At 33.8% G+C, this 20,439-nt stretch overlaps 1 protein-coding gene across 1 annotated transcript in view; it reads right to left on the bottom strand.

Annotated features, from left to right (window-relative positions):
- LOC148953305 (uncharacterized) overlaps positions 1-20,439 on the bottom strand; it is a 75,271-nt gene that overhangs the window by 7,831 nt on the left and 47,001 nt on the right. Inside the window, exon 4 of the mRNA XM_089087613.1 lies at positions 14,462-14,646. Coding sequence (XP_088943739.1) covers positions 14,462-14,646 — 185 coding nt within the window. The remainder of the gene's footprint in view (positions 1-14,461; positions 14,647-20,439) is intronic.

Below are 20,439 nucleotides of genomic sequence, written 5' to 3'. Positions count from 1 at the left end.
ATTTAATGAAGACAAGAGAAAGTTTTTAAGAACACTCTCCAAAGCAAATTGTTCCATAGGACGATACATGCATCCTAGATGAAAGTGTGAGCAAAATGAATGAAGTTTTAGAGGTTTTGCGAGTTCAGGGTGCTAGAATTAGTTTGAAAATTAATGTTTGGAAGACTAAGTCACTAAGGCTAGGAATAAGTGAAGATGAAAAGTTGACATTGGGTAATGAAAAGATTGACCAGGTGGGCAGCTTCACTTACCTTGGTAGTATTATTAGTAAAGATGGTGGGAGCAGTGAAGATGTTAAAAGTGGAATAGCCAAGGCTCAGGGTGTTTTTCCACAGTAAAAAAAAAGTCTGGTTGAATAGGAAGATAAGTCTGCAAACCAAGATTAGAATATTAGAAGCTACAGTGATGACAGGGATCAAATATGGCTCTGAAGCATGGACGCTCCAAAAAGCAGATGAAGATTTGCTAGATGTTTTCCAGAGAAATTGCCTTCGGACTGTTCTGGGTGCTCCGCTGACTTACTTTATTTCAAACAATAGGCTATACGAAAAATGTGGTTCAATACCGCTCTCTAGGGCTATAGTGAAAGAAAGGTTGAGGTGGCTAGGGCACGTTTTGCGGATGAAGGATGACAGATTGCTGAAGATTGTTTCTTTCGGCCAACTGTCTAGGGCTAAACGGAAAGCAGGTCGTCCCCGTCTGGGGTGGGAGGACGTCATAAAGAAAGATTTAAAGGAAATAGGAACTTCGTTGGCGGGTGCAAAGAGGGAGACTTTGAATAGATTGGGGGGGGGGGGGGAGAAGGAGCGTGCGTAGCTGTGTTGGCCTCAGGCGGTTTGGTGCTGCGGTGAGTTGTTAGCAGTAGTAGTAGAAGAAGAAATAAAGGGGTCTTCAATCTTTCTTTGAGTGACTATAAATTACTTGAAGAAAATAAACTGATCTGAATATCCTACTCTCTTCCCTTTTAATATGAATTGAGTTAATTTTAACTTAATATCTATGCAAATTTAATAAGGGTTGTGCCTCTGCTGGGATGAATCATCTACTTTTGTGCAAAGTTATTTTGGCAACAATTTTCTGAACATAACTCAGCGCTTCACCGTAAGTCCCCACTTGTCTTCCTTTACTTGGGGAAGATGCACCAAGTGTCCATAAATTTGTGTATCACTCTCGTATATTGGGATTTCTTCACTGTTCCAAAAAATTTCAGCTAAATAAATTTATTCTACCATTATGAACCTGTTGTATCAGCACCTTTATTTAGTATGTGTGCCCTCTTTTAGCCCGTGTAAGACCCCCTGTAGTTTATCCAAGTGTTTAGAAATTAATATTTCATTTTCAAAAGCTGAGACTTCTTGTTTGAGCCGCAAAACCTTCTACTATATCCCTGTTTACCATCGTAAACAGGGGCGTAATTTGCAATGGGGCAGGGAGGTAAACTCCTCCCCAAACCCAAGTTTGCTCCCCCAAACAAAAGTCAGCTCCAACTCCCCCCCCCCCAGGATTTTGACGAAATTACGCCACTTATTGTAAACCTTATACATCTACCCTATCATTTATTATGCCTGCCCTCTTTTTGCTTTGGCAAGACCCATATAATCTATTCAGGGGCTTAGCTACAGTATTTTTATTAGGGGGTGGGGGTGCAAGAGGGGGTGCTATTGAAGTAGGTGCTACTCAAGTTGGTAATGAGCTGCTGCAGACGACAGTAGTATAGCGTAAACAAGCTTTCGAGTGCCCGAAGATAAATGTCATATACACTCGTATTTTATTAAGCCAGTTCACCACTAATGCTGCAGTACATATCCCCCCTCCACTTCCCCCAGCACAGGATGTTCAATCTCATAATTGAGCTAAGCTCTATTCTAATAGCCCCAGGTATTGAGCTATTCCCTTGCTCGTAATTTTGAATGGATTTTAACTCTGTAAGATTTAATTTGCTGTACTAAACTTTTAATATATGTGATTTATTGAAATATTACTTATTATTTCTTATAAAATTTATTTGTTTGTGATTCCGCTGATTTATATTAATAAATAGCATTGATAACAGCGGGCCATATAAAGCCGAAACAAAAACCATAGGCAGTGCAATAGCGTTGTCTAAGTAAAGGTACAGGATAAGTCAAAGTATTACCACAGATTGTATAACATTATTTTGTGACATATTCCCCACATTTAAATAATGACCGTATTTCAAATTTGAAAGTATTCGAAAAATAAAGTTCGAATTATTATCCTATCTGTTGGGTATTGTTTGACAAAGAATATCCAGAAAATCTGAACAATTCTTGGCATCATTGCGGCAGAAACCTTATATTAATCAAAACTTGCCATGGATGCCAATTGGAAGGGAAAATTGATTCCTTGAGTTTGAAAATTACCTTCCCCTTCGTATTTGTGTTTAAAAAAACGAGTTCTATAAAGATAACTGAAAAGTTTTTCTCGTGTAAATCAGGGTTTGGGGGTATACATTTCCGGAGGGGGTTACACTGAATATTGTCTTTATGTCTATAATTCTCTTCACAAACAAAGTTCGGTGTTCTAGTGCTGAATGATCAAACTGATAACAATCAAACAGTTCGTGGTAACAAACTGTAAGTAAAGAGCGACCCGGCTCAATGGTAACCGAAACTCTATAAAACGGGTTTTTGATACCAATTGATACATCAAAAGAATCAGATTTCAATGCTGAATTCAAATATATAAATTTCATCAAGTTTAGTCCTACCCATCAAAAGTTATGCGCCTGAGAAAATTTGGCTGATTTTCGAAAAAAGTGGGAAAGACCCTCTAAAAGTCATAGAATCTTAATGAAAATCCCACCATCATATTCAGCGTATCATACAACCCTACTGTAGAGGTTTCAAGCTCCTATCTATACAAATGTGGAATTTTGCATTTTTTGCCAGAAGAAAGATCACGGGTGCGTGTTTATTTTTTTTTTTTTTTTTTTTTTTTACCAGGGGTGGTCGTATCGACCCAGTGGTCCTAGAATATTGTGGAAGGACTTATTGGATCCGAAATTAAGATCTCTAACTCCCTTTTTAAGTGACCAAAAAAATGGAGGGCAACTAGGCCTCCTCCCATGCTCATTTTTTCCCAAAGTCACCTGATAAAAATTTTGAGATAGCCATTTTGTTCAGCATGGTTGAAAATATGATAAGTATGTCCTTTAGGATGACTTAGTACCCCGAAGTCTCCAGAGGGAGGGCTGAAAGCCATGAACTTTACCCAATTTTGACAGATAGTATTGGTTATTTGGAAGTATACAGACGTTTTCAAAGGGAATTTATTCTGGTATTAGGGGGGTGGTTGGGTCAGGGGTTATTTGGGAAGATCTTTCCATGAAGGAAGTTTTCATGGGGGAAGAGACATTGCTATGAAGGGGGTGCCGGATTTCCCAGCATTATTTAAAAAAAAGATAAGAAATTAAATAAAAAAAAAAAAAAACAAGTTTAACAACTGAAAATAAGGAGTAACATCAAAACTTAAAACGAACAGAAAATATTACGTGTATGATTGGGTTCACCCTCTAGTCAATACCTCGCTCTTTAATACAAAGATTTTTTAGTACTTTAATAAGAGCTATTTATTCTAAATAACGGCCTGTTTGATTAAGGGGTCATTTTTAAAGAATAGGAACGAAATTCGAACTTTAGCTTAAAGAGCGAGGCATTGACTAGGGGGCGAGCCCCCTAATATACGTATTAAAAATATATTAATATAGATGATCGTTACGTAAGTTAATTCGTAAGTTACGTATATTTATTACTAATAAAAACGTTGGTAAATAGAATTAAACAAGTTTCAAGTAAACAAATAGAATTAAACAAGTTTCAAGTAAACAAGTAAACAAGTTTGAGAATAGAATAAAATAAATTTAAACAAAATATGTATATTTTTCTTACAATTTAGAAATTTGAGTGCGCATATAAACGGTACCAACCCATTCTTTTTTTTTATTAAATGAAAAAATAAGTTTTTTTAACAGAAAGTAAGGAACGACGTTAAAACTTAAAACGAGCAGAAATTATTCCGTATATGAAAGGGGCTGTCCCCTCCTCAACGCTTCGTTCTTTACGCTAAAGTTTGACTTTCTCACAACTCTATTTTTTAAACAATAAAAAACTTTAGTGTAAGGAGCGAGGCGTTGAGGAGGGGACAGCCCCTTTCATATACGGAATAATTTCTGTTCGTTTTAAGTTTTAACGTCGTTCCTTACTTTCTTTCGTTCCTTACAAATTACTGGGATTGAAAGTCGGAAGTTTTAGTGCCCTCTTTAAGAGTCATAAATAAACTGAGGGCAATCAGCCCCCCCCCCCCCCCGAGCCTATCATTCCCCAAAAGATGTTCGATTGAAATTCTTAGAGACCTATGTTGTTCAGCCTTGTTGAAAGCCCAGTAGCAATGTCTTTGGGGATGTCAATCTCCCAACAGTCCTCAGGACAAGGGCTGTAAATTAGGCAATTCATTCATTGTTTACACATAGTACCGTATAAGTTATTGAGAAAGATGTACATGTTTGAACTTTACTGTCAAAGTAGACAAAGGGCATTCAGCTGAGCCTTTCAGAGAATGTTGAGGAGAGTGTTGAAATAAATCAAAACACGTTATGTGTATACGGATTTTCAAAAGGGTGTAACACAGGAATAACCGAGTATATTGATTTAGAAAAATCAGAAAATGATAAGGCATATGATCAAAAAGGCAATATTTTCATGGTACCAATACTTCGACAACTGCCACCACTGCTACTACCACACTACTTCATTTAAAATATTGAGGAGAAATTTGAACTAAATCAAAATACGCTATGGCATACACACTGTCAAATAGCGTATCTCAAGAATTGATTTGGGTATTAAGTTGGAACTTTCAGAGAAGGCTTAAAGGGGAAGATTGTCTCACCAAAAGGCAATATGTGCACACTACTGTTAAAACTACTGCTACTACTGCATTTACTACTACTTCTACTACAACTACTTCTATTGCAACTACTTGTAAGGTTACGAGCATTGAGATGGAAATTTCAAGAAGTATATGAAGATACAGGTTATCAAAAGGATATACCAGTAATGTCATGTCTAAGGCTAATGTTATTAAGTTTGAACCTCCTGGACTGGATGAGAGGGATTCTCAACTGACCAAAAGGAAATATGTTAATGCTACTTCTGCGACTAGTACTACCCCTATTCAATTCTGTTACCAGTAACATAAGTACTAATATTAGGACTACGACAACAACAATGCCTAAGGGCATGAAGGTGAAATTTTCAAGGAATTTTGAAGGGGAAAGGTGAACTGAATCAAAACATGCTGTCTGTATGTAGGTTGTCAAAAGGGTGTAACAGCAATATCTTTGGAACAATTTGGTGCGTGAAGTTGTAACCAAAAGAAAATATTTACATCCTAATGACATTGCTACTACTCATATTCCCCACACACTATGCCCACACAGGTTGTCAAGCAGATGCATCAGAAATTCTTCAGGAATGGTTGACGGTATTAAGCTGAAACTTTCGGCGTGTGTTGAAGGGAATATTGAAGAAACCAAAGGTGCAATGCGTATACTGCCATTAATGCTGCTACAACTAATGCAACTGTGGAAGCTACGCGCAATAAGGTGAAGCTTTTAAGGAATATATAGGCGAATGTTGACATAAATCGAAACAAACTATGAGCATGTGGATTTTCAAAAAGGTGACAAAGTAATATCTGAAGAACAACTTATATTATTAAGTTAGCCATTTAAGGGTAAGTTGTGGGGGATTTTGAACTAGCCAGAAGGCACTTTTGATACTACCACTACACTTACTGTAAGTAATGACACTAAGGGTATTAAAGTTTAACTTTTAGCAAACGTTTCAAATGGTTTCAATTAAACAAAAAACCTATAATATGCGCTTTACTTGAAAACAAAATAAATTTTAAATGTTTTCACTTTTGTTACTTTCATGAACAAATAATTATCAAAACTTTCAGAAATAAATATATGTCAATTAATCTGGCAAACCAGGGCTTTTTTTTTTTTTTTTTTTTTTTAGTAAATAACAAATTGTGTTCTGTTCTTGAGAAGGCATGGGGGTTACCAGCCCTACTAATGTTAATTTCTGCTCATTTTGAGTTTGACTTGGCTCTTTGTTATAATTTCTGTTCATTTTGAGTTTAATTTATTTATTGATAGTGATTTGTGGTAGTTTTACGCTTGTAAGGTTATTTGACTTTATTTCTGCTCATTTTTGGCTAAATGTATCACATTACTTTTCTTTGCAAAACTTGGTTTGTGGAAAAATCTTTTAAATTAATCATTATAAGAAGCACGAAGTCTTATTTCCTCTTTTAATTATTTCTTTTTGATTTAGGAAATTATATTCACTGTATATCTACCTGCTTATTCTCAATCTTTTAGTATCATACTTATCTCAATCCTTAATCTTCAATTAATCTAATGATTAAAAATTAAAGATTAATCTATTCTCAATACTTAATCTTCAAATCATTTCCACTTTTGAAATTTTTAAAACAAGAGAATCTATTCTTGAACTGATATAATTTAGGAATTAAAAGCACCTAAAATATCAGGGAAAAAATTGACCTGAGCAAATGTAATGAGACAGGAAGCATAGAAATGTTTTCAATTTTTCCATCAACTCGGCTCATATTTACTTGATGATAAGGTTTCAAAGGCAGTATAGTTCGAAATATGTCAATGTAGAACATATTATGAAGTGTATGACCCCTAATTTTCTCGTTTTCCTTATGTTAAAAACGAGCATGGATTAATTTTAAAAAAAATTATATGCTCATAGTAAAGAGCAAATTTTACACTTAAAACGAGCAATAATTAATAAATTAGTTTCCCCCCCACCCAAATTACTGGGGGGAAAACTGCCCCCCCCACCCCCTCTCTTGCCCCCTTAATGACGCCACTGAGTCTATTCAAGTGTCCACATGATTGCGTTAGTACTCATGGTCATTCCTCTGGTGAGAACTAAAAGGCAGGAGTTATAAAGTCATTGAAGGGGTATACTATTCCCGTTAAAGCTATAACAAGCATTGTTGCAAGAAGATGTTTTGGGAAAAATTACACCGTAAGCAAGGGATCCGGCATGTTCTCTAGGAAAAATCCCCAGATGGGTAGAGGGGTGAAGGAGGAGAAGTGCGTGGAGGTGTAGATGCCTCAAAGAGGGTATTTTAGTGTCGAACCTTCCTAACTCTCATTGACCCTTCAGATAAATATAGAATTAGTTCTAGAGAAAGGGGCGGTAGAAATTGATGTCTCATGCTTCTTGATTTCCAGGAATATTTTTAGTAGGTTCTTTTATTATTAAAGTTAAACGAAACATTAAAATTAGTATAGCAATATACAGGGACTGCCTCACCTAGATCACCCCACCAATTTACCCCTTTCTCAACCAAATTTACACGATTTTTAAATGAACAGTCTTCATTTTCAAGCATTCCCATCATAAGTTTTCATAATCAAAACAGGTCTTATGATATAAGAAATTGATGCATATTTCACTTATATTCAATATTTTTCCTATTCTACAGATGAAATGTAATAATTTAATATAATTTAATATTTAGTTGATAGTTCAATATCATTATCTAAATAATTTATATATCTTTATTTTTTCTGTCAATAACTTTTAAATTCATAGCATTATCTAGTTTTTGTAATTTCTTTTCAAGATCAGCTGCTTTAGAATCTAAAGCTTAGGTACAAATAGGTCAACCCTTTAAAATCAATAATGATAACGAGTATATTTCCGTATTTAGTTTTTACACATTTCATCCCTTTAATCGAGTAGTCTGCTCCAATATCTAAATTTTTCTTTCTTAATAGATTGATTGTATTTTTTTTCCATTTTCATTTCGCTTCAAAGTTTCTCCATTTATTAGTTGATGATCTTTTTAAAGTAATTTCCAAACCGAAAATAATTTATATATTAACATCCTATTAGTTTATAACTCTAGACAAGTGTCCGTGGCACAACTGGTTAAGGCTATCCAGTTTCAACTGAAGTAGCCAGCGAAATTTTTAAGAATATTACTATACAGATACGAGAAAATAAAATATTCATTAACCAAACGAAAATTATAAAACTAAAAGGAGTCCAGAAAAACAATCCCAAAGAAAGGGAATATTGTATAAAATAATTTTTGGCTTTCTTCCCACATTTCTTTCATTCAATGAAAGCTGTCTGGGAAGAAAGCCAAACACATGTCAGAATCCTGTACGCAATTGTGTCTGACTTATTTAATGGAGCTCTGGTTTTTTAATTACTCACTTGAAAAGAATTTTCATCGAGCGTTTAGTTAATGACGTGTTATTTGGTTAGATGGCTTATAAGTAACATATCGCTTGTATAGCTATAGGAAAAAGATGGTTTGTATTTTTAAACTTTGGAGAATATAGTGTGGAAAGTAAGAAGGGTTTCATTTAAGAGTTAAACTTTACAGACTTTACGCAATATTTATAACCATTTAATTTTGCCTGTTTCAAATATTTTTCACGAGGAAAAAACTGTAATATTTTCCATTTTCATTTCTCTTAAAAGCTTCTCCATTTATTTGGTGAATAGATTATTAAACAAATTTCTGAATCAGAAATAATTTTTTTTTCTGTTAACTACCTTTCGCTTTCTTCATATAAATCTATCACTAAATGAATTTTATTGCTATACTTAATGTATTTTATTTAACAAATCGAAAATAATTTATATATTAACATATAATTTACTATCAATGACTTCCACGATTGCATTTCTTTCTGGAAATATAACGCAGTGAATGTTGCATTTATTAGCGGGTACTTGATCTAATACAAGTTTAATTTCTATATCAGCAGTTGATTCACTTCGATAAATATTCGTTTCATGCTTTGCAACATCAAAACAAAATAAAGGATAAACTGTTTTAAAATCATTGTAGCTTACAATTGTTACACTATCAACATTTTTATATCTATATCCTGATATAATCGTTAATAAGTCCAAGAATAATCTTCATTAGTATCACTGGAATCACATTAAAAATTTTCTTGTGGATATCTATTATCATATACTCTCACTTTAATTCTGTTAGTGTTTAAATGGCCAAATACCATAGTGTTCATATGGCCAAATACAATATTTATAGATAAATTTTATTAACTAATTTTATTAAATTTTTTTCAAATTCAAAACATATTCAGTATTCTCTCCATTCATATCAATTAACCTACCCAATAGATCAGTTATGGTCATTTTTAGCGTGTTTATATATTCGTTTCGATTGATTGGAATATATTGCCTTTCAATAAGAATCTCACAGATTAGCGTTCCAGGTTCTGTTTTTGAGCAAAACTCCAGATCACATCAGTGGTTTTATTCCCATTCAAAACGGAACTATCCACTAATGAGCAGTGAATATGTATTTTATCCACATTTCTTGTAATATTAAGGGCTTTAGTACCTTTATTATATTTACTACATAGTTCAACTCCATTTTCAAATCCTAAAATAAAACATAAATCATTACTAATTCAAAGTTTTGAAATATATTTCAAAATAATAACTAAATTCAATTAACTTAGATTAGATGCCGTATTGATTGGGCATTACCCTGGAGATGAATTGAAATAAAGAGTTAAGAATAAATTCAAACCCTCTTCATCATACATCTATTGGGCATAACAACGTTTATCCATTCATCCTTATTTTTTCCCTATATTCGAACGTATTTTTTTTTTTTTTAATTGATCACTAATGTTATACCATAAATACAATAGTATACATTGAGGTAAAGCTATTTCAGAATCAGAGTTTCGATCTTTCGATCTAACGTGATCGGATTACTTGTATAAGACTGTTCAATCTCACTTTTGTTACCACTAATAATAATCAAAACCATCTATTAGAAAAGTATTTTTATTAAAAAATTCAGATTCTGAGATAATTGTTACAATTAGTATTATAGTCATTTTTCTTAAAAATTTATTTTTAAATAATGAATCGAGCAGGTCAATGGCTTCATTTCTCACTTCGTCAGATTTATTTGCAGCAGCTCTGCTACCTAGCAAACTATATAATTTTTCAATCATTTCATTTGCATTCAGATAAATACCAGTTCCTTGCTGGGGTTGTACAACATCAAAGTTATCTTTAATAGCTTTTAACCTTCTTCTGAATATTTTTACGGGCTGAGACATTTTTTTTCTAATTCACCAGATTTATAACCTTTCATCATTCCTCCATATTTTTGATTAAGTGTTCCTGATTCATCTTAAATATTGATCATTTTCTAAATAATAGCTAGGTATTTCAAAATAGGATCCCTTTGGATCAAAGTCCTTATTTTTCTGTCAGAAGTTCTTTATCTATCCCAGAATTGACGTTAGCAATGAAATTTGGTTTATTCGGGGGTAAAATAGCTTGACTTGAGTGAGCTTGAAAAGTTAGTGCGTCGCTTGAAGATTGATCCAATCGTTGTAATAGTCTTTTTAAATTAGCGTTATTTTCATGTAATTTATCATTAATTATATTTGTATTTTCATCTTCTGCTTCAACGATTAGAGCGCCCATCTTTTCAGCATAATCACGAAATCCAGCCTGCTCTATGGAACATTCTTGAACTATATTTCTTTGTATTTCTCTACTTTTCACTATACTCGCTAATAATTTATTCAACTTTATATAATCCATTTACGGAACGAAAGTTTTTGTTGAATAACTTTCGAGAGTTCTTTTTCGTAAAAACCACCAATAATGAGTTCACCAGTTTTATTCGACAGTTCTTACGTTATAGGGGTTGTATGTTTCAGTGCAGCTATTTGAAACACTTCAGTTGTGTAATTGGGTAGGTAACGTTATCAAAAACACTCTTTTTTATATTAATTCTAACCAAATCACCAACATTGAATTTGTTTATGGGTGGTTTATTATTCATGGGTGGTTAATTATTTAGAAATTAATATCGAACTATCCACTAAATATTAAATTATATTAAATTATAACATTTTATCTGTAGTATAGGAAAAGTATTGAATATAAGTAAAATATGCGTGAATTTCTTATGTCACAAGACCTGTTTTGACGGTAAAATTTATGACGGGAAATGCTTGAAAATGCAGATTTTTCATTTGAAACTCGTGTAGATTGGGTTGAGAAGGGGGTAAATTGATGGGGTAATCTAGGTGAGGCATTTATTGTATATTACTATACTACTATTACACAACCCTGAAACAAGGAGAATTTATTTTGAATGGGAGGGGGCTGCCTTTCCTTGACCCTTCTGGTGGTCATAAAAACTCCGGAGGATGCTCATTCGATCGTAAATTGAGAGCTCTAGTGCCTTTTTCAAAAGTTAAAAGAGAATAGAGAGTAGTCAGCTAAGTCAGGTTAGTGTCTGAAATTCTAGCTAAAAAGTTGTCGTGAACTTTTAAACGCGGCTCGTAGCACCTTTAGCCCAAGAAGTGTGGTCTGATCATGAAAAATTCTAGCCAAAGTTCTTTTTCATTCTTTTTCATTCCCGATTTCTCCCGATTTCTTTTTCATTTCGTTTCATTTTTTGGTTTGTTTGTTTGTTGTTGTTTTTTCCGTGCTCATGGTTCATTTTAATGATACCTTCTGTGCAATTAGTTATATATGTGTTTATAATCCGTTGGCAGGTTTTCTTTTGTAATGAATTTAAGTAAAGATTTTTTTTGTTCCTCTGGTGACTTGGACTCCAAGTAGAACCAGCTTTTGTCAATATTTTAAGCCGTTAGAGGAGCCTTTGCGGACTCGAAAATAATCCTTTTTATGTAATTAGTATTGTAAATAATTATGTGGGTCAGGCTAATCTGATTAATATAAGCCCAATTTGTAATCGTAAATATGTTTCAGATTTTGGGGGAGAGGAGGTTACCAAAGGAAATTATTCTCTTACTGTACTTCAGCTTAACATTCAGGGTCTCTCCTCGTCAACAGATCATTTAAGACAGATTGTTTTGGATGGACAGCCTGATGTTGTTGGATAGTGTGAGACGTTTTTGGATTCTGGCAATGAAATGCTATTGAATATCCATTGTTACAAAATTTTACATATAAACCAATGCAAGATGGCTAAAGCAAGTCTTTTCATGACATCATTTTTATGCAATCCTACTAGTTGCAGGCATCAAGCCATGACTAATTGTAGAAAAAACCAAGACAGATAGTCGAGGTGAGAGGCAAATCTGGCATAAGCCCTTTTTAGGATTGTATAAAACCCAAACCCAGTAATCTTGTAATTTAGATTATTGCTTGCGGGATGACTTATCAAGGGATTTTGAAGGTAATTTTGAATCATAGTTTGTAAAAATTAGATCTAATGGCATTGATCTCATCATAGGCAATATTTATCGTTATTAATTAAAAAAAAACTTTCCGAAAAATAAGTTTTTCAAAGAAAAGTAAAGGCCATTTTAAACTTAAGCTCAGGAGATATGAATACCTGTTAAAATTCAAACTCAAAACGACCTGAAATTGCTATAAAAGCATAAATTAAACCCAAAATGAGCAGAAATTGAATAAGCAATCGCAGCAAAAAACACGCAACAGTTAATAATTCACAGTATTCAATCGATTTTAATTTGAAGAATTCCTCTTCCAAGCATGAATATAAATATTAAAACGAAAAAAAAATGGTTTCCTGTTGTAATATAAATAAAACTTAAAATAAAAAGAAATTTAACGAAAAATCAATTCGAACAAACATACAATAGGTAGTAATGTAAATGAATACATAAATCTTAAAACGAGTGAAACTTAAATTGAATATGCAAATCAAGTTTGAATCGAATAAAAATAACTACAAACAAGAGTTTGGGTATCACCTCACTGCAAAAGCCTAAAACCTACTGCGTCATTGGTGCCTTACTGAAAACTATATGAGTCTTGAACAGTCTTGGAAAGTATAAACAAATTCAAATTGAATATTAGATATATAATTATATTAATTGTCCAAAGATCCATCAGTTCAAGATTTTTTTTCACTGTAATTTTTATTTTTATTTTCAATGCTGTAAGAACTGGAAAAGAATAAATTTGTAATATAAGATAAATTCGTTTTCAGTGAAGCGCCCATGACGCAGAAGGCTTTAAGTTTTTGCAGTTAAAGAAGGGGGCAGTATCCAAATTTTGTTTGTAGTGAAACTGTATTTGTCTTGACCAATCTTGGAAAGAACTGATAAATTAAAATGAATTTTTAATGTATAATGATATTAATTGCAGAAAGCTCATCAGTTTAAAATTTTACTGTAATTTTAATATTTATTTTCAATATTAAGTACAAAAGAAAACATTTGTAATATAATTCGTTTTCAGTAAAGCGCCAATGACGCAGTAGTTTTATGGCTTCTGCAGTGAGGCGATACCCAAACTCTTGTTTGTAGTTATTTTTATTCGATTCAAACTTGATTTGCATATTCAATTTAAGTTTCACTCGTTTTAAGATTTATTTATTCATTTAAATTAATATATATTGTATGTTTGTTCGCATTGATTGTTTATTTAATTTCTGTTCGTTTTAAGTTTCATTTGTACTTCAATAGGAAAATATTTTTTTATTTTAAGCTTGATTTTCATATTCAATCTAAGCATTACTCGCTTTAAGACCTATTTATTCATTTATATTATTACTTGTTGTATGGTTTTTGCTATGATTGTTTATTTAATTTCTGTTCGTTTTGGGTTTCATTTATTCTTTAATAGTAATTTCTGGTCGTTTTGAGTTTGAATTTTAACAGGTACTCATATCTCCTGAGCTTAAGTTTAAAATGGCCTTTACTTTTCTTTGAAAAACTTATTTTTCGGAAAGTTTTTTTTTAATTAATAACGATAAATATTGCCTATGATGAGATCATAGGCACAAATTGGAATATACCCTTAATTGTTGACAGCAAAGTTTTGAATCGCTAAAGTCAGCGCTTTTTTTTTGTCGACGGCATTTGAAAAACTTGAAACGGTAGAAAAATGATTTACCTTATAGTTGCCTAATAAATGAAGTTTAAATTATTATAAATGGCTATTTTTGGAATATATTACTCTTGAACAACTTATTTATAAACTATTGATATGTTTTAACCACTTTTCAATAACTTAACTAGGGTTAATAACTTCTTTGTGTGGTTAAGAAAGGCATCAAATGACATTTTCACTTTCATCTTAGCTAAATTATAGTGCCACCTAGAAATTTACCGGAAAATTCCTTTAAGATCCTGAAACGCATTCAGCACCGGCCTTCTACTGTGAAGAGGTTTTAAGATGTTTGGGGGTCATTTAGGGTTTCCAATAAAACCTTTTGACCTAGTGCACCCGAGGAAACTAATGTTATAAATGGCGAGATGAAATTATGTTTAACCCCAATTCAATTAAAAAAGAAAGAAAATTTATCACATACTTATTCAATACAGTACTGAAAGAAAGATCGTCCCATGGCAAAAACTGTTTACCTCGAAAAATTCTCCAAGTCCTCGGAGTCCTGTTTCACCTCCAAGCGTCAGAGACAATAAAACAGCAATGGCACCAAGGTATAAGGCCAGAAAATAAGGTATAGCTATGTTTGCAGTGGATATGAGCACATTTATTGTATACTCGGTTGGGATTAGTCTTCCAAGAGCAACCTCTTTAGTGTTATCTGAAATAGCCCAAATTTTAATATAGGCTTGAAAAGGTGCCTCTTAGTAAAATTTTCGGTTAAATCTCCCTTTTTTCTCTCTCTCTCTCTCTCTCTCTCTCTCTCTCTCTCTCTCTCTCTCTCTCTCTCTCTCTCTCTCTCTCTCCTCTCTCTATCTCTCTCTCTCTCTTTCTCTCTTTCTCTCCATTCATGGCACACATGTTAGGAAGCTAATTATCTTATGGATTACAATATAAATAATTCGAAAAAATTTACTGCCTAAGAATTTTTATAAGTATTTTAATTTCAAAAGGATTTGGTTAAAACCACTTGGTACTTATTTATTGTAGTGACCGACTCAAGAATTACGTTGTGTAAAACTCGAGAACAAACCGGTTTCATCAGTCTCTTTTCCGAGACAATTGGGTTGCGCTAAGTGGAAAACAAGTAGCGGGTGGCAGAATACATTAGACTTAAATGTTTTGGCTATAAATTTGCACATTAGGGGGGGGGGGGGGGTAAAGTATTTGGACAGTGTGAATTTAGAGAACAATTCTTACTTCAAAATATACAGAATAATTGTAGCTAACAAAATTTGCATACAGACCCGCTATACTTTACCCCCGCCAGCGTAATGGGCAAATATATAGCCCAAATTTGTTTTTTAAAGTATCATATTTTCATCATGTTTTGTTATATTTCGTTAGGATTAACTTAACTTCACTTCTTGAATGAGGTGGCGATAACAGATAAGTACCAATCACTTTTATTCATTCTTACAGTACGTTGTGCTGAATTAGCTCTGTATGCTGTGCCCTGAACAGTAAGTTGTGCTGAGTTAGATCAATATGCTATTTGTTCGTTTTGAATGTATAAGAGTATATACGGCGAAAAGCACAAAGTAACTAAGAGATTGTTTTCTTTGGAAATGGCATTGCAATAAACATAAAGTGTTAACAATTCAGCGATTGCTGTTGAAAAATCTCAAATGACACCAAATGACGAATGACCGTTAAATAAAGTTTCAATCAATGTTTGGTGCTATTGCACAAATTTCTTGTTTCGAGACTAAAGATCTCTTCTCTCCTAATTTGATTGGAACCAAAGAAAAAGTAAATCGTCTATATTCTCAGATGTCTAGACGCTATACGCCTACCCGACTACCCGAGTATACTATCCATACTATCTTCCATTTATTCTCGCGTCCAAATACTTCAGTTCTTTGGATTAAGTAAGTTTTATAAGGTTTTGTTTATGTTTGATATTATTACTCTTATTGTTCCGGTTTGCTTTTGGAATATGTTTCCTACTGCTGCGGATCCTCACAGTTAAGGAACTAGACAGGTAAGCCAGTATAGGAGACCACTGAGGGTGTCGACAAGGTTGGTATTTTTCAGTCGTCATGCTCTTCCAGTGCTGAGGAATGAGCTGCCTTCTTTGTTAAAAAATTAGTTAGATAGGGCTAATTTCCGTTGCCAGTTGTAACGTCATTGCCTGTATCAGTATGAGTTTTTTTTTTTTTTTTTTTTTTTAGAGTATAATTGTAATGCTGTGCTGATACGTTGGTAGTTGGAAGGTTTGGTAACCCGATGCATATGTGTCATGTAGAGTGTTATAGGGTAGTGTTATACCCAAGTGAAAATTCCTACGAAACTTACAACAAAACAAAAAAGGCCTTAATTTATTAGATGCGCCACGGTCCACAGAATTAGGGTTACATACCCTCAACAGATTTAAGGATCCCGTTTCATGATTTTGATTTTAAGGTTTCCATTACTCGGTGCTTCCCACTTTATTTGCCCCCCCCCCCTGGGGTAAAATAACGACATAATTTTTTTTTTATAATATTATATTAGCAAGGTACTAAGCTCTTCATTTCAATAAGCATTTTTAAAGGGAGTTAAAACGAAAAGGCGAGCAGTATGTTTTTATTGGCCATAACATCAACAGAAAAGACAGAAACAAAATAACAACAAATATCTTCATTTTAACGAAGATTGCTGAAAAGGACTAACGAAAGCAGGCTAACTATTTACAATATATTGAAATTCATTCCTGAAAGTATCAGCAATTTTAGATTAATTAACGTTATAAAAGATAAAGCGTTCGAAACACATATGTTTTCAGTAAAGGACAAATGATTAAACTGATTTAGCCGTTTGTGCTGGATAGGTCCTATCAGATATGGTGTGCGTCAAGGTGGAGTATTACCACCCTATCTGCTTAATGCCTGTATTGTGCTCATGAGAATTGAGTGTCTGTTTGGTTCTTCTGACGCATCGTATACTGTCTACGCCAATCTTTTGGTTATAAGCCCCACTAAAACCAGATTACTATCCTCTGTTAAACTGATTTCTCAGATGTTTCTGTGTATCCGTCTTTCATTGAACATAGAGAGAAGTGTAAATATTTAGTTTTCAATTCTAAGTCTGCTTCTGAAAGCTTAAATTGAAGTTATCAAGTATTTTACAATAGGTTGTATAGGTTGCATCAAGACGCTGGGTAACTGTAGGACAGAGAAAAGTCAAGACAGATAGTCCAAGTAATTGAGAGGCAAATGTTTAAATGGCTAGGGCACGGGTAAATGGCAGCCATTTAAACATTTGCCTCTCAATTACTTGGACTATCTGTCTTGACTTTTCTCTGTCCTACAGTTACCCAGCGTTTTGATGCAACCTATACAACCTATTGTAAAATACTTGATAACTTCAATTAAATTCAATTGCGGCCTTTTTTCTGTATGTTTTGTTTCACAGATACGGTGGCTAAGAATTCATGTTTTTACATGTCTATCTACCCTGCGTGCTCAGCTTCTTGGAGATGTTAAATGTCTATGGCAATTTTGGCTACTTTAAGGTAGCTGCAAACCACAGGCGGAACTCTCAGAAGGCTTTTTTAAAATTATATTCAAATTCTGTGATCATTCTGTTTTGTTTTTTACTGTACTTTATCACTTCTGAAAAAAAAAAAACAGAACTGGGAGAGGTTAGCATACTTTATTTTAGATATGGCAAACTTTTGCTTTATCTTTCGCGACGGTATCATAACACCACTATTGTCTGAAAATATGGTGGGATTCGACCGATATTCTTTCATCTTTTGGTGTTTAAGTACCAATCTGAAAGAATATGCGTTTTTTTCCTCAGGCCCTTTCCATAATTTTATCCGTCTGCTCCACTAGAAAGTACGATTTTTGTTGTGCTAATATTGCATTTTTTCTTGCTTTGATATAATATTCCACTTGTGTTGTAGTATAGTGGGTCAGAAATAAGATTATGATTATTACTATTCTTTTGACATTCAACATCCCCTTCAACATTTCCTGGAAGTCTCTACTTGATATTTTAGCCGTTTCTAATATACTGCAGGTATACTCTTAACTTTTTGAACACACATAGTGAGTACTGATTAGGTTCAAAATCTATTTAAAGGCTGTCTAAAAATTTTGATCGAATTTCTTTTGGGGTTTGGGGGAAGCTATATAAGGCATTGGAGAGGAACTGTTTATCCTCCAACCCCTTCTAACTCTTAAAAAGGTTACTAGAACTTTCAATTTCCAATCGAAGGAGCCCCTTCCGAAGTGTCTACAACAAATTTTACCATAGGAGGTAGTCTGGGAAAAAAACAAAAACAAATACAAACAAAATATTACATTGAATAAATAAATAATACATAGGCAGCGCCATTGCACTGCCTATGATAACAGTAAAGAGTAAAAATTTGTGGAGACTTTCTGGAACTAATGTCATAATATATTAGTCTTTTCAGGTAATTTTGATTATTAGAGTGATTTTCCTTCTTTTTTTTGTCGATGTTTTGACAAATACAAACCACACTAATCAAAATAAATTAAAATTTCTAGTAAAACGTAAATGGCATTCGATCTTTTTAGAGGGTTTTGGAGGAGAGGGGTGAATCGCAAATGACATCTTGGCCCTTAGAAGGTCTATGGGGTGATTAACCTACTCTTGAAATTGGTAAATTCTGTTCGGTTCAAGATTAACTTAATTATTCATTTTAAATTCTGTTAGTTTTAGGACTCATCTATTATTGTTATTTTTATGTTTGAGGTGATTATCCGTTGTAATTCTTGATCGTTTTGGATTTCTTTGTTTGCAAGTTATCTTTCATTTAAGTTTTAATGTGAGTCTTGCCATCTATTTTCATCTTTATATGGCGATTTGGACATTCTAAAAAGACCAATAGATAGCAACAATGTATGTTTCCAGAAAACACCTTCAGATACCACCGCAGAGGCAGGTTCAGAGGTAAAAGGAATAAGAGGCATGTGATTCCAGTACATATTTCCGGTCTATTGACCAAATCAAAAGATTAAAAAGCAGAAAATTAGAGTAAGGTCGCTCGAAAGAATAAACTGTCGGACCCACTATGAAATCCCTCCAAGCCTTACGCCGTTGTACGCTGATGCGACAGTTTACTGATTCTAGCTAGATTCCACATGTGTTACATCTCGAACTCCTGTCTGCCAATTTGCAACTTCGCTCCTTTCTCACGACCAACGCCTTATCCCTGACTAATAAAACGGATCAACTAGAAATCCCTCTAGGAGAATCCAGTACAATAACGACAATCGTTACTAAATGCAGAGATATTCACTGTTATTAAAGGTCGTATCTAATATTTTCAAATTTCTGAATTATTGCAAAAAACTAATTGCATCACACCATGGTCCTCCTTATCTACATTATCCTTTTGATCTTCCTTTTGAGAAAAGCTAAGCAAACAGTTTTTTGGAATTACCTTAGACGTGTGAAAATGTCGGATACGACCTTTCGACGGAACAGTGACGAATTATTAAAGGTTACACCTGCTATCCTAAACATCTGCCGTGATAGAGGCCTAACCAAAAGGGGTGGTTGTGGTGCTATATTTTCCTAATAACTTCGTAACCAAACTACTAAATGCCCCAGTAATTTTTGTCCTGAGGTAATCTGGCCTGCATTTAAGCCTTCCCAACTGCCGAAGAGGTTTCCGTGCCTAAAGGTGGTGACTGTATGCTATCCTGGTAGTGCCCAAATATATAGGAGCAATGGTGTTTTGATATGTTTTAACGTGGCTCCTGCCTTTGTTGTTAGAAGTGTCTCTAACCAGTCTAACAAACAATGGTTATCAAATGCATTTGATTCAAAACAGGTAGTGAACACTCCTACCCATCAAAGTGGCGGTGCATATTTGGCCTGATGTTTGCCAATGTCAGTGAACTTTATCGTCATCCCCTCTCAACGGGTCCATTGCAAACCATCCATCATTATGTAATCTTGTTGCAAGCAAAGAACAACATGACAAAACCGAGGGCAGTGGATCGGTATTTAAGCATTCGATGAGACTTGTTCGATCACTGACTTGAGATTTAAGGTTGAAACACTCAACTCCGTTGCTCAAAAATTTCGAGAATTTTTCTTGGATAATGTAATGCTAATTTTCAATCCGATAAGCAGTGGAACCACAAAAGACCTGAAGCAACTAGCTAGAACTAACTAGAATTAGACATTAGCAGCATAGTTAAGGTGTACTTCAGCTGCAAAAAGCTACAAAATATCGTTGCCAGTGTCATTAGAATAAATAAAACGAAGTATTTTATTTGAAATATGGCACCCCTGCTTGAGAGTATCATGTAAGTGGCGTTCGGCTGTCAAAAAGATGACCAGAAAATTTGTTAGTAGTGATACTGAAAACAGAACTACTGAAAATTGAACTACTGATGCTGAAAACAGATTGGAAGTTAATAGTAGGACAAAAATTTAGCTATTTCTTTAACAAGCAAGGAGTGCAATTGATGTAAATACTCTGATA

Source organism: Artemia sp. Qi Xiang Cuo, chromosome 4, assembly GCF_049724085.1.
Source record: "Artemia sp. Qi Xiang Cuo chromosome 4, ASM4972408v1, whole genome shotgun sequence".
In the NCBI taxonomy this organism is placed as follows: domain Eukaryota; kingdom Metazoa; phylum Arthropoda; class Branchiopoda; order Anostraca; family Artemiidae; genus Artemia; species Artemia sp. Qi Xiang Cuo.
The sequence above is the reverse complement of the archived record's forward strand: the minus strand, read 5'-3'. Positions and strand labels throughout refer to the sequence as shown.